Source organism: Peromyscus eremicus, chromosome 3 (genome assembly GCF_949786415.1).
Source record: "Peromyscus eremicus chromosome 3, PerEre_H2_v1, whole genome shotgun sequence".
NCBI classification, from domain to species: domain Eukaryota; kingdom Metazoa; phylum Chordata; class Mammalia; order Rodentia; family Cricetidae; genus Peromyscus; species Peromyscus eremicus.
Genome location: NC_081418.1, coordinates 133,078,304 through 133,091,689, shown reverse-complemented (window position 1 = coordinate 133,091,689; position 13,386 = coordinate 133,078,304). Strand labels below are relative to the sequence as shown.

The window sequence follows — 13,386 nt, the reverse complement described above, 5'->3', positions numbered from 1 at the left end:
CCCTAGGGAGATAAGTACGAGTGTGAGGAGATACAAAGCAACAAGAATAAACAGTGACTTAGCAGATGCATTGTGGCTCATTTGCAAAGACTGTGCTACATAACTCACAGAGAGTTATAGAAGATAAGAGCTATATAGTGATTAAAAAAATTTAGCTCAGTTGTCAAATTATTATTATTTGAGCCTCAGACACTAATCTTGTGGTAGACAAGATAACATCCTATGGCTTAATGTTATGGAGTGTCATTATGCATGCAAGCAAAGAATTCTAATACAGGTCCTATATGCTTCTCCAGTTGACTTATATATGCACCTGCTTCTTGTCCTAGATGGTCAGTCTTCTGGAAAACAGCCCGACTTGATGATGTGCTTCCCGCATGACAAATGTAAAATTGGGGAGACACACTTAGCAATGAATCAGGTTTTAAAGCCTAATTGTTGTTAATACTGAACTCAGCAAAATAAATAAATAAATGAATAGATGACAGACAGACAGACAGATAGATGATAGATAGATAAATTAAAAAAAAACAACCCAATCCATATTATAAAGTTGGTGACTTTTTTTTACTATAAGTTACTTTGAAAATAATTTTTTGTTGTGAGTTTCACCTTTAATGGCTGAGCTGTCTCTCTAGCCCTACTTTGAAATTTTTTGAAATGCTTTTTATTTTTAATTAACACATAGTACATATTTATAAAGTCCAATGTGAAATTTCAATACATATGCAAACAGTGTATAATGACAAGGTTAAGATAATTGGCATATCACTTGTCCCATATATTTGGTAGCAGAAAATGAAACAGGCTGACATGTATCAGTATTCCTAACTATCAATAAAATCTAGGTTTATCAAGAAAATGTCAGCTTCATGTGTAAGCACAAGAATGAGTACACAACTTCACTCTTTGGTCATCTGCTAATAGAGTCTTATGACAGATAGTAAAGTAATTTCCCAGTGTTAAATTAGAAACACTGTAATATACATCTGAAAAGATTTTAAATGGACTACACTTTGATTTTAGAAAATGGTTACAGTTTCTGAACATGTTCTGCCGCCATAATATAATGGGACTTTTCACAATGTACTCTGTTTCATTTAAGTCCTGTCCTGTCTTTTACAGCCTCCACAGCAAAGCAACCTTTTCATTAAAAAAACACAATACACAGTAGTTACACACTGAGCTGGACACAACTGTCACCTCAGACTTCTGGAGTCACAAAGATCACTTACACATCTGCTTACAATAGAAAAATCATAATAGAAAGTTGTCACAGGTCTGCAAGAAAGGTCATTATGAAAGGCTAGAAACCTCAAACAGTGCTTTATCTCTATATTTAGGGCTATTTAAAATACATATTTGTTCTTACAGAAAGCTAATGCTAATATAATATTTATGAAAAACCCTAGGCACAAAGGAAAAGCAACCTGTATATCCATTTCCACACAGAGTCAATGTTAGAAAGATAATGTGACTTATCATTATGAATTTTGACAGGATTAGGGGATAATGTAGTAAAAAACTGCTGGTAGACCATGAAAAGACTTACTGATTTCAAGCAATGTTGTTCTAAAAATGATTTAAAAAAACTTATCAACTTGATAATCCCTTAGGATAATTTTAGAGACTTCATATACAACTTTAAGACAAAAGCATCTATTTTTGTAAATTCTAACTTTTGGTTATATAATAGACATGTGGTTATAGTTTTTCCTTTTGGCTACATGGGTTGACAGCACTAACAAGGTACAATTTTAGGAGACATTGTACCCATGATGTGAATTCTGATAGCACATAGCTTGATGGATTGAAAAATACTCAACCTGTCCAACAAATGGGATTCCTGGTCTGAAATGTGGGTCCACATTCACAAATGACAGGTTGGTTAAGATTCTTGTGATTTTAGTGAACCCTTTTCCAGTTCCTTCCACATCTGAAACAGAATGGGAAAGGTTCTTTTGTTGAAGGCCAATAGCTGTGAATTTCTTATATCATTACTTCTCTCCTTACAGTTCATAATTTGGCCCAAGAAAGAAATCAATGTCATTTTCTTCCCCCACAACCATACAACACACAACCTGTTCCGTGTTCTTGGATCTTGGCATTCACTTCAAGCTGCATCTCATACTCTTTCCTCTTTAGCTGGAAAGCCTTGGTTTCCACTAGCTGTGAGAAGCAGCCATCGTCATTTAGCTAATAAGGGAGAAAATAAAACATAATGCATATTATACTGGATATATCAGTAGTTGGTTAATCTGGAAGAATTTAGGGGGAATGATAAAATAATCTAGGCATTTTATATTGTATTAAGACACATTATGCACTGTTCAGGAACTAAACATTGGTAATTTCATAATAATATCTTGTGTATAATTGACAGATATAACTCCTCACTGCCTGACATTCCCTGGAAAGAATAATTGAGAAATTGCTAATGGTTGGGTAATCTTACTGCAACAGAGCTAACACTTCTCCAAATGCTAGGTCCCCTCCCATGGCAGACAGCTGGTAACTGGTCATCTTTCTGATGACTATCTCACCTCCCTGGCATCTAGATGGGGCATTGTAACAGGTTCTTGCTTCTAAGAAAGAAAATAGAACTGACGCTCTTCTGGGTCAAGGTGATTTAAAAGATGTGTGGCATGTCTCCTTCTTTTACAGAAGATACCTGGAAAGGCTTTGGATGGCTTGACTTGTTCTTCTGGAACAAGTACATTGGGCAATAGCAAATGACCAGTGATTATTTTTTAGCTAAGTCATTTTTTCAAGTTTCTTAAAGGTATTATAGAATTTCTTCCTGGCTTAGCACCATGTTGCCATTAACAAGCAATGTGTTTATTGTTATCTCCCAGAAGGCACAGCTCTGAGCCTACCTGATGACTGAATGTCTCACAGAAAGCCATGGACTCTTCACCAAAGCAGTTAGAAGGATGACTGTACTTTCTGCAAATGTTCACAGTCACGTGTCCCGGAACAGGTTTCCCATAGGTATATCTGCCATGAGAATGTTGCCAAATGACTCAAAGCAAGCACTGGATATCCCTGTTGCTTTCTTTTGCAAGTCCCTTCAACTACAGCAATCTGTTCTCAGTGTTTCTATCTACCCTGTGCTGAGGTCACTCGTTACACACTGGAAGCTGACAAAGTCACTGTGACTCAGAAAACCTCCATGCCACGTGCTGAAGTTCACACCACTCTTCTTTTATCAGTTTTTTTATCTTGATTTTTTTTATTATAAGTTAATTTATTTTGAGACAGTTTTATAGCCTAGGGTAACCTTGAACTCATCATCCTCTTGCCAGATGTGTTGAGATTATAGGCATATACCACTGTACTCCGTTTTTAACTTTAAAATTCCAGTATAGTCAGTCTTTAGAAAGGTGTTTTTGTTACAAAGGGTGACTAGATTGTTTCATTTAAAAATTTTTAAATTAGGACACACACAGTATTAGGTTTCATTATGACATTTTCAAACAGCAATGTTTTTGATTCTACCCCAATTCTTCTTGCCCATTTCCTTCCTCTCTCCTCTCCACTTTTGGGCCACAGGTATTCTCTTTCTCTTCTTTTCCCTTCTCCTGGTCTCATGTTGTATGCCCACATTCATGCCCTACTTATATGCACTCATATGAGCATTACAAGCTAGGATCCACACATGAGAAAGTATGCATGATTTTACATTCTTAAGAGAAAAGTAATACCAACATACACAAAATAAACTTAATAGAAACTACAAACATTTTCAAAACAACTTAAGAATCCAAACTATCAAAATGTGTCCTCAGCAGAGAAATGGAAGAAATCTACATGAATAGCCTGGACATGAGTGGGGGTAATGAAGGGCAAGGGTTGAGGGAAAGAGAGCTTGGGTGAGCTGGAGATCCCAGCTGGATCAACAACAGAGAGGGAGAACAAGGAATAGGAGACCATGGTAAATGAAGACCACATGAGAATAGGAAGAAGCAAAGTGCTAGAGAGGCCCACAGAAATCCACAAAGATACCCCCACAACAGACTGCTGGCAATGGTCGAGAGACAGCCCGAACTGACCTACTCTGGTGATGGGATGGCCAAACACCCTAATTGTCGTACTAGAAACCCCATCCAACTACTGAGGGATCTGGATGCAGAGATCCATGGCTAGGCCCCGGGTGGATCTCTGGGAGTCCAATTAGCGAGAAAGAGGAGGGTTTATATGAGCGAGAATTGTTGAGACCAAGGTTGGATAAAGCACAGGGACAAATAGCCAAATGAATGGAAACACATGAACTATGATCCAATGGCTGAGGGGTCACCAACTGGATCAGGCCCTCTGAGTGGGTGAGACAGTTGATTGGCCTGATCTGTTTGGGAGGCATCCAGGCAGTGGCACCGGGTCCTGTGCTCATTGCATGAGTCGGCTGGTTGAAACCTGGGGCCTATGCAGGGTCGCTTGGCTCGGCCTGGGAGGAGGGGACTGGACCTACCTGGACTGAGTCTACCAGGTTGATCTCAGTCTGCGGGGGAGGCTTTGCCCTGGAGGAGGTGGGAATGGGGGGTGGGCTGGGGGAAAGATGAGGGGGGCCGGAGGGGGGAGAACAAGGGAATCCGTGGCTGATATGTAGAACTGAATTGTATTGCAAAATAAAAATAAAAATTAAAAAAAATGTGTCCTCAGTATAAATCTCTATGTATATGCTTGTTTACTTTTTATAAAAGGAATAGGGTTGTGACATTAATGTCACATGTGATTATTTTGTTTTCAAGGGTATTTGTTTCCTGCCCTATTTGGAAATTTAAAGTATCCCCTGCCTCTGTTTGCAAGAGCTTTGGTCAGGAGTTATAGGGAACTCGGAGGCCATGACTCCGAAGGAGCTGATAGCATGTGTGCCACATGTAAAACCTCAAGGCAGCACTAGTCTGTCTGCTTTCTGTTCTGTTAGTGCCACTACAGGTCTCTTGGGGGCTTAAGATCCTTCAGACATTTCTGGATTCAAAGGGACCATCCTGAAAGAACATGTTCAAGATCTCAATGAGAACGGCAGTACAGAGAGGGAGGGCAGCCAAACGCAGCCTGAGGAGTTAGGTAGGATCCTGATTCTGAACCTACTCTCGTTACCCACTGTTTGCAAGGTCAAATAAGTGATCTGTTACTGACTGAAACTCCTTTAGAAGCGTGCATTATCTCCCTCCTAAGTGTGTTGGTATCACTTATGACTACGGGGAAAGCCAGGGTCCTTCAGCACACTTGCATGCGTGTGAGTGTGCGAGAGAGAGAGAGAGAGAGAGAGAGAGAGAGAGAGAGAGAGAGAGAGAGAGAGAGAGAGAGAGAGAGTGTGTTCAGCTTTCTCCCTTGTAGAGTCAATCCCAGCTGTGTGGCCTCTCTACAAACGGTCCCCACCTCATGACAGTTATAGAAATGTTGATAGAGATATAAAAGAAAACAAGAAGGAAACACAAGAAAGGAACAGGAGAAGAATGGTCTATAGCTAGGAACACTCCCAAGGTACTTGAAGTCCCCATGCTGCCCCGATCCTGGGGAAATCAGCCTGAGTGTCTCAAGCGGTGACTTTGCTTCCGAGAGTGTGGCTGCTCTTCCCATCAACTCACGTGCCACACACCAACACGTGGATCTCTTCTTCCATGATGGTGATTGTCTTTGGCACGGTCACTTTCACTTCAAACCTGGGAAGCACTGTGGACCGCAATGAAGGAGGTTAGGGGTCGCTCTTCAGATCTGAAGGCTTGACTATGTTCTAGTTCTTTGTAACAATTCCCTAATGATATCCTGGGATTTTGTAAAGGCAACTTCATTCTCCAATGTATCCACACTTACTTCATTCTCAAATACAGATTTTGATGAAGACACTATGAGAGTTCACTGTGACCTTAAAGAGTCTCTCTGTCTCTCTCTACACTTCCTTCCCTTCCCTTCTCCCCTCCCTCTCTCACTACTGAAACAATATTTTATTTTGGTCATTCAGTATTGCTACAAACAACTACACTAAATGAAATTTTATTCACAAAGAACTGATGCCCCATTGGACTTAAACATAATTGATTCTACTCCAAGCCCAAAACAATACACAGGAAGCAAAAGGAATTTGAACAAACTCAAACTATGTGCTCTAGAGGTCTCAGCTCTGAAGGACATGATTCCATGATTTTCCATGATTCATACCGAATTCCTCCACGGAGAAGGAGTGCTCTACGGTCCTGCCTGTTTCTGTCCATACCACCACCTTGTAGGAGCCCTCAGGGGGCTCTGAGGAGAGGGGGAAGGACAACTGTTTGAGGCCACGCTCTAACTTGAAACTCTGCCATTGTTCAATGCGATTTCCATTGGGGTCCTGTAATAAATTAACCATAATTCATAAAAGTGCAAAGAATATCAGAGATTATGAAAGAAATCTACGAAAGCTTCCATGTTATCCATAAAGAGGGTAAATGAGAAGGGCTCAGAGTGCAGATGAGTTCCAGCCATCCATTCCTGGGTTGACTGGGAGCTTCTCCCTTTCCCAAAGTCTCTGGTATATTATTGTAAGAAGTCCAGAAAGAAGGTTTCCCCTGAAATAACTGCTTTTCTTCTGTAGACCATTTGCATTGCTTACCTGAATGTACAGTAGAGGAATCTGAAAGAAAAGAAAGAATTGTATAATGTTCTCAAATATGTGGAATAACTCAACACACACACATATATCTGTATATATAGTCTACCAAATTAAATTTTACCCAAGTTTTAATTAATTTATTTCAAGCAACTAATAGGTAATATTAAGAACTTAGTAGCCATGGATGTATATCATGTGCTATTATTAGAAAAGGGTTTACTAATATTATCTAAAAGCTTGCAGCATCCTAGTTAAGAACATTCCCTTGTTATGCAACTTTACAGACTGAAAAATAAATATGTGGTGCTGGAAGTAACTATTCTTGAACCCAATTATTAATATGCATCACTAGGTGCTTCTAAGAATGAGAAAGGGTAGGATATAATAAGAATAGGAAAGGGATATTTATTACATATCTACTTATATGCTGTGTGTCATTCTAGACGCTGAGAACATAGCAAAATAGAAAAGAACAATATGTCTGTCTGTTCTCATTCTAAGGATGAAAGGATAGATGGAAAAACAAAACACACACACATGATGACATCATATATAGGGTTTGATATATATGTGTGTATATATATATGTACACATATACACACATATGCCTGTCACATATATATTGCACATACATGTTAACCTGACAGAGTGGTAGATATCATATTTGATTTTAGGTAGAGTGAAAGTAGAAGCTGAGAGACAAATATCAAGGTTACTGCAATGGTCTTGTTTACAGATGTTGGCCAAGTTGTAACAATTCAGGTAGTAAGAAATAGCATTTTTTCTGAGCCTACATGATTTTGTGTGAAGTACATACAGATGTGAGAGACAGAAAAGCCAGGGTCATGGCATCTCCTTTTGTCTTTGGAGTTAAAAGAGAATTGATTCTTTTTTTCTTTTTTCTTTCTTTCTTTCTTTTTTTTCTTTTTCTAGAGCTGAGGACTGAACCCAGGGCCTTGCGCTTGCTAGGCAAGCGCTCTACCACTGTGAGCTAAATCCCCAACCCCGAGAATTGATTCTTTTAAAGATTGGAAGATGTAGTTGAAAACTCAACTGAGAATGGAGAGTTGGTCTGATGCATTGTGGTAGAAAGAGGTGTGAATCCTCACAAAGGAATAAATTTAATACTCCCAACTTCTTTCATAGTGGAAATTTCAGTGTGTCTGAGAAAAGATTTAAACCTCTAAGAAATATTTGAACTTCGATCTTTGGACAGCTGTCCATTGTTTATTTTCTTACTCTTCCAACTTAGAAACTAAAGGGTAAGTTTAATTATATGACAAGCAACTGAGTGCCAGTCATGACGGAACACTTCCCCTACTGTTTGACCTGGGATAGAGTTTTAAATGAAGACCCTTTAGTCTTGCAAGGTGAGAAATCTCTGGTAGTGCTATTCAACACTTCCTTCCTCAATAACCCAGAGTCCTAGCCAGTTCATACAAACAATGATTTATGTAACTATTAGGAGACTTACCAATTCATTAAGGGGGTGAAAATGGTTATCCAATGAGACAACACGAAATTTCACTGAAATAGAAATATTTTTGATGAGCCACTGACCAGTCCTATAGGGGGGCAACAAAACTATTAAGGAACCAAAGTCACAGAGACTGTGAGAAACAGGCAGAGGGAAAAGAGTTTCCTTTTTTATGCTGTCCTGACTGTGGACCTCACTGTACCTGTCTGCTCTGGTTTGTAGACGGGTTTGTCAGTCTGGACAAAGATCAGACTCTCTTTATTCTTAGTCAGCACTGTGTTCCGCTTCCTGAATTCTTGAGTTGGTCCTTTTACTTGGACAGTGAGAAACACCACCTCATTGGACAAAGACTGCGGAATCTGAAATATGGAAGAGAGTCTGAAATGGAGTGAGTCTCTCCAGCCTCCTCCTCTCCCTGTTCTACACCTCTATGGAGATCTCGACCTTTTTGATGAATTTCACCCTCTCATTCTCGTCCTGGAAGTTGGCGTATGCAGGAATTCTGACATTTTACAAACGGGAAGATCCCCGAGCATAAGGTAGAGAAAATACACTAATAAGAAAAGTTGTGACTGGGAATCTCATCTTGATTTGTATGCAAAATACAGTGAAGTCTGGACTCAGTTACACACTATGTTTGACCACGTAGTTATATACTAACAGGACATTGTAGAAACAAGTCTTCAGGGTCTTAACACTATGAAAAAAGAAAGTATTTTGTTAGGACTAGATTACAAGTATTCCTCCGTGTATCCAGCTCTGAAGAGATTTTGGACACATGCCCAGGGTGGTTTCTACAGTTTTCACTCTTAGAAGAGTATGAGGTATAGGAGGTGGCTTATGATTAATCTTGACCTAGTTTGCTTTATAAACTTTAAAACATAATTTTAACTCTAAGTAAAAGTCACAGTTCCTCCTTCTCTACTGCATGCTGTTGGTTTTTTTTTTTTTTAGACTAATAGAATTTTTCTTTGATCATTGAATTTATTTTCAATATGCCTATAATACATAGGTGAAACAGATGAGGTGATACTGAATCTCTATACTTGGTTGCCACCTTTGAATTCTTTAATGAACACCTCGCCCCTGCCAGGCCCACTGTCTCCACCCAGTTTGGCAATGCTTCATCTTGGTAACCCTGGATCCCTTCTCTCTGAGTCAAGTGTACATAAGCCAAGTGGGTGCACTCACAGTAAAGGTGACACACTGGAATAAGTCCCTGTCAATCACGAGGTCAGTGAAGAGGCTCTGATTTCCCTGGACAGACTCCATGAAAGCACTCACAGACACCGTCTCGTTTAGATAGCTGAGGAGAAGGCAGCCTTTCTCAGGGGTGCCCGTGTGGAGCAAGGAAGGAACCAACACCATGTAGATTCTGGGGATGGAGGAATCCAGTTAGAGGGGAGGGAAGGAGTTGTTGCTATCAAAATCACTATGTCCCATCACAGTTCCACCAGTTATCACCCATCATCCTTAGTCACACAGCGAGAGAAGACAGACAGTGGAGAGTCTCTGGCAATCAGATGACAAAGTCTGTGGGTTCCCAACCTAGATGTTTGCATCGTGTGTGTTTGCCTTTCTAAACGTAGAGAAAAGCTCCATTCAAACATAGTCCATCCTGCTGTGGGATGTTCTGTATGACAAATGTGTTGCTCTGATTGGTTGTTAAATAAAACACTGATTGGCCAGTAGTCAGGCAGGAGGAAGTGTAGGCGGGACAAGGAGGAGAATAAAGCTGGGAAGTGGAAGGCTGAGTCAGAGAGACACTGCCAGCCGCCATGATGACAAACAGCATGTGAAGATGCCGGTAAGCCACGAGCCATGTGGCAAGGTACAGATTTATAAAAATGGATTAATTTAAGCTGTAAGAACAGTTAGCAAGAAGCCTGCCCCGACCATACAGTTTGTAAGCAATATAAGTCTCTGTGTTTACTTGGTGGGGTCTGAGCAGCTGCAGGACTGGCAGGTGAGAGAGATTTGTCCTGACTGTGGGCCAGGCAGGAAAACTCTAGCTACACCATCCTCTGGCAGCTCAGAAGCAGGGCAGACAGTTTCTCAATACCATGACATACTGCTAAAGACACTCCAGTTTCAAACAGCAACTCTCAAGACCCTTTTTAAATGCCATGCACCTCTTACATACTCTCAAGTTAACTTCTTTTTTATTACATTTTAAAATAAGCAAATATATTCTTTTGACATTCTAAAATAAGGCTTAATTTCTCTTAAATTAGGTTTCAATTCTCCATAGAATCTTAAATATTGTAAGTACTATCACCTATTTAAAAATAGAGGTATGAGAGATATGGTGCTACATGACTTGGGCAGTTGAGGCAGGAGGATTACCATGAGGCCTGCCAGGCCAACATAGCAAGACCCTGCTTCCAAAGTAAGTAAGTAAATAATAAAATGTAAAAGTTCTTTTTGTAATAGTCAAAAATTCTAATTTCTGTGCTGCTAACTACCTAGAAGTTTATACTATGATTTTCTTATGCTTCAAAATAGCTCATGAACAATTCTTAATTTTTTATTAACAGGTATATACACATATATACTTCTACATGAAATGTATATACCTGTGGGTTACCCAACCTGGATGTTTGATATACCCAACCCATGGGTATGTAAACGTAACAGTAACTCTTCTTTTAAATGTGTAACCATAACTTTGCATCAGTGTTTTCTTATGATTGAATTATTTTCAGAAGTTATAATACACAACTTCCCAAAAAATAAAAATCATGATTCATATATATTAGATTGAAAATTAAAATACTTTCAAAGCTCATCTTTATTTAGAATAGTGTCATCCCCCACCTCCCTACCCCTCAGTGAACATAGATGATCTGTCGTTGGATATTCCTCACGAAAACAAATAACATTTTTCTTTTGTGTAAATATAAGCACTAAGAAAAACGGCCACCCACACAAGTAAATGTAGATAATAATTATGTCTTTATCATCATTTCTTGCACAGTCTCTTGTATGACCTGCCCTGAATTACCCAGAGCCAATGCTCCCAAATATTGCTCTAGCTATCTGTCTGTCAGTCTGTCTGTCTGTCTACTCTCCTTGGTTCTTTCTTGTTTCTTTGAAACACAGACTTCATCACTAGCTGATCTGCACAAAAGTCCTGTTCAGTCACTAAAGTCCTTTACTTTCTCAGCATCATGTCAACATTGGGAACCATTCCTAGGGAATTGTAAATCCCAGGACAAAGCGCCACTGTGGAGGGGTGTGTCTTTATCAAACAGGGTGAGGAATGTAAAGGAGACAGCAGGAAGGACAAAGCAAAGCATCAACAGAGCCAACAGGGTTCTGAAGACTTTTAACAGAAGCATCCAGGAAAGTGGTGCGTCACGGGGGTGGGGTGGGGGTGGGGGGTGGTTGGATATTCCGAAATCCAGAGAGCTCAAGAGAAATGATTAAAGCTGTGAATGAGTGATTAATGAGTGAAGGAGAAAGAATGAATGAGGGGGATTTGGGAAATCTCAGAGGTGGAAGGAACCTCACAGGCGAGAAAGAAGGAGATGGTTTTATAGAAAAGGAACGGATACACAGAAGACCCTAAATTCAAGCTTCTCGTGTTCTGTGGAACTCACGGATTTTGTGGTGTGGAGGTGTCTGTGAGCAGCAGAAGCAGCAGCAGCACCGCCAGGCTTGGGTGTGGAAGCCTGTGCTTCGCCATGCTGCAGAAAGGACCGGAGACCCCGCCGCCTTGCACCCTGCTCCCCGCCGTAGATCTGGTCTTGAACGTGGTGTGGAGCAGCTGGGCTTTCTGCTCTTCTTTGTGCAAACCCACACAAGTTCTCAAAACAAAGCTGAGGTCTTTGAACATTCTCTGAAAGGGTCATTGATGGCCTAATTACTGCCAAGGTTAATGCCTGGCCGGCTAGCCAGAATTCCACAAGGATTAACCACTTCCCAGTTACTGCTCACTTTTTCTGGTTTTTACAATAAAGCAGGTAATCGGCTTCTCCACCCCCGCAGCCTCCCGCAATGTCTTTTAGTGATGCTCTGGGCTCCTGCCTGGATTGAACAGTTGGCAAGGAGGCTGCAACTTAAGCAGCACCAAGGAGGCTTGAACAGCTCACTCCAAAGGAGTGTGCCAGCAAGTTCTGGGCCACATAAGGCCTGTCTTTAACGTCAGGCCCACGTTCAGCAGCCTCCTGTAGAAAGGATTTTGAGCCAACCTAGTAAGTAGGTTTTGAATTTAGAGATACTATATACTAGGTTGCAAAGGAAGCGTCAGAGCCAGGAGAAATGACTGTTTTTAAGTTTCCTAATGCTTAGCTGTGATCCAAGTGCTGGAAGACAGTAGACAGCAGTATCCTGAGCTTGCTGGCCAGTCAGTCTAGGCTAAACAGTGAATTTCTAAGTCTCAATATAAAATAACATTGACTTTAGCCTTCACACACACACATCTCTACTTTAAGGCAGTAAAAATTAACAAGTTTCAAATAACCCCCATCTACTGTGCCTAACAAAGACCCAAAGTGTCTTCGCCATCCAACGTTTTTGTCCAGCACTCCCCTCTCTAATCTCTACATCCTACAGACAATTTTAATAATTCATGCATCCACCCACTCATTCTTGGAGCTCCTTGGTTATTTCTAACCATTATTGATCCTCTCTGACTAGAACCTAGCAATAGAATGTCAGATAAGTAGAAGCAAGAATGAACAAAAATTCTAACATTCTTATGGGGCAGAGGATAGGACAAATTTGACAAGTGAGACAAATGAAGTAGCCAACCATTATCATGAGAGAAGCTGAAGACTCCTTGAGGGCAGATACTAGAGGCACAAAGTCCAGATGTGGGCTCCTGGAAACAATTTGGGAGGAAGTGAACATCTGAAAGTAAGCTGTGAAGTGTGAGTGGTGGTTAGCCAGGGGAGGGAGATGGGGGAGGGGACATTCTAAGCTTTAGAATGACATCCACATGGAGGAGCTCAGGAGGTTAGAGCAGTAACGTTGCGCTTAATAAAATGAAATGTATTTGTCCTGAAAGAAGTGCCTGATTGGTTAGAAGGGTGGCAAAGATAGTTGGCTTTATCGAAGAAGAACTTTGGCAATATTAAAGTTCAGATTTGTTCCTTGAAAAGATCAATCTTACTGAAGTATGGAAGGGTGACAAGGAAATAATCCAGAAGATGACGGAGTGAGCGGGGTGAGTGGAGGGAGTGGCATGGGTTCTATACCAGGGCATTCACGATGGAATTGGAAAGAGATTGCCGAGTGACAGCCTATTTGAGAGATAAGGTTACAGGGAACAAAACCTTGTTTGCTTTAATTTCCTAGCTAGTCAGTGAGTGAA

The 13,386-nt window shown here is 40.5% G+C and overlaps 1 protein-coding gene across 3 annotated transcripts in view; it reads right to left on the bottom strand.

Moving 5' to 3' along the window:
• LOC131907367 (alpha-2-macroglobulin-like) overlaps window positions 1-12,703 on the bottom strand; it is a 44,060-nt gene extending 31,357 nt beyond the window's left edge. For 2 of the 3 annotated variants that reach the window (XM_059258525.1, XM_059258523.1), the window contains exons 1-10: window positions 11,672-12,701; window positions 9,261-9,444; window positions 8,272-8,428; window positions 8,067-8,119; window positions 6,593-6,613; window positions 6,163-6,331; window positions 5,592-5,676; window positions 2,877-2,997; window positions 2,082-2,196; window positions 1,827-1,936 (exon numbers count right to left, since the gene is read on the bottom strand). In XM_059258525.1, the coding sequence (XP_059114508.1) occupies window positions 1,827-1,936; window positions 2,082-2,196; window positions 2,877-2,997; window positions 5,592-5,676; window positions 6,163-6,331; window positions 6,593-6,613; window positions 8,067-8,119; window positions 8,272-8,428; window positions 9,261-9,444; window positions 11,672-11,907 (1,251 nt within the window). In that variant the 5' untranslated portion in view covers window positions 11,908-12,701. Of the gene's footprint in view, window positions 1-1,826; window positions 1,937-2,081; window positions 2,197-2,876; window positions 2,998-5,591; window positions 5,677-6,162; window positions 6,332-6,592; window positions 6,614-8,066; window positions 8,120-8,271; window positions 8,429-9,260; window positions 9,445-11,671 lie in introns of all 3 variants that reach the window. The other variant, XM_059258524.1, reaches the window with a different exon arrangement.
• Window positions 12,704-13,386: the final 683 nt, after the last annotated feature.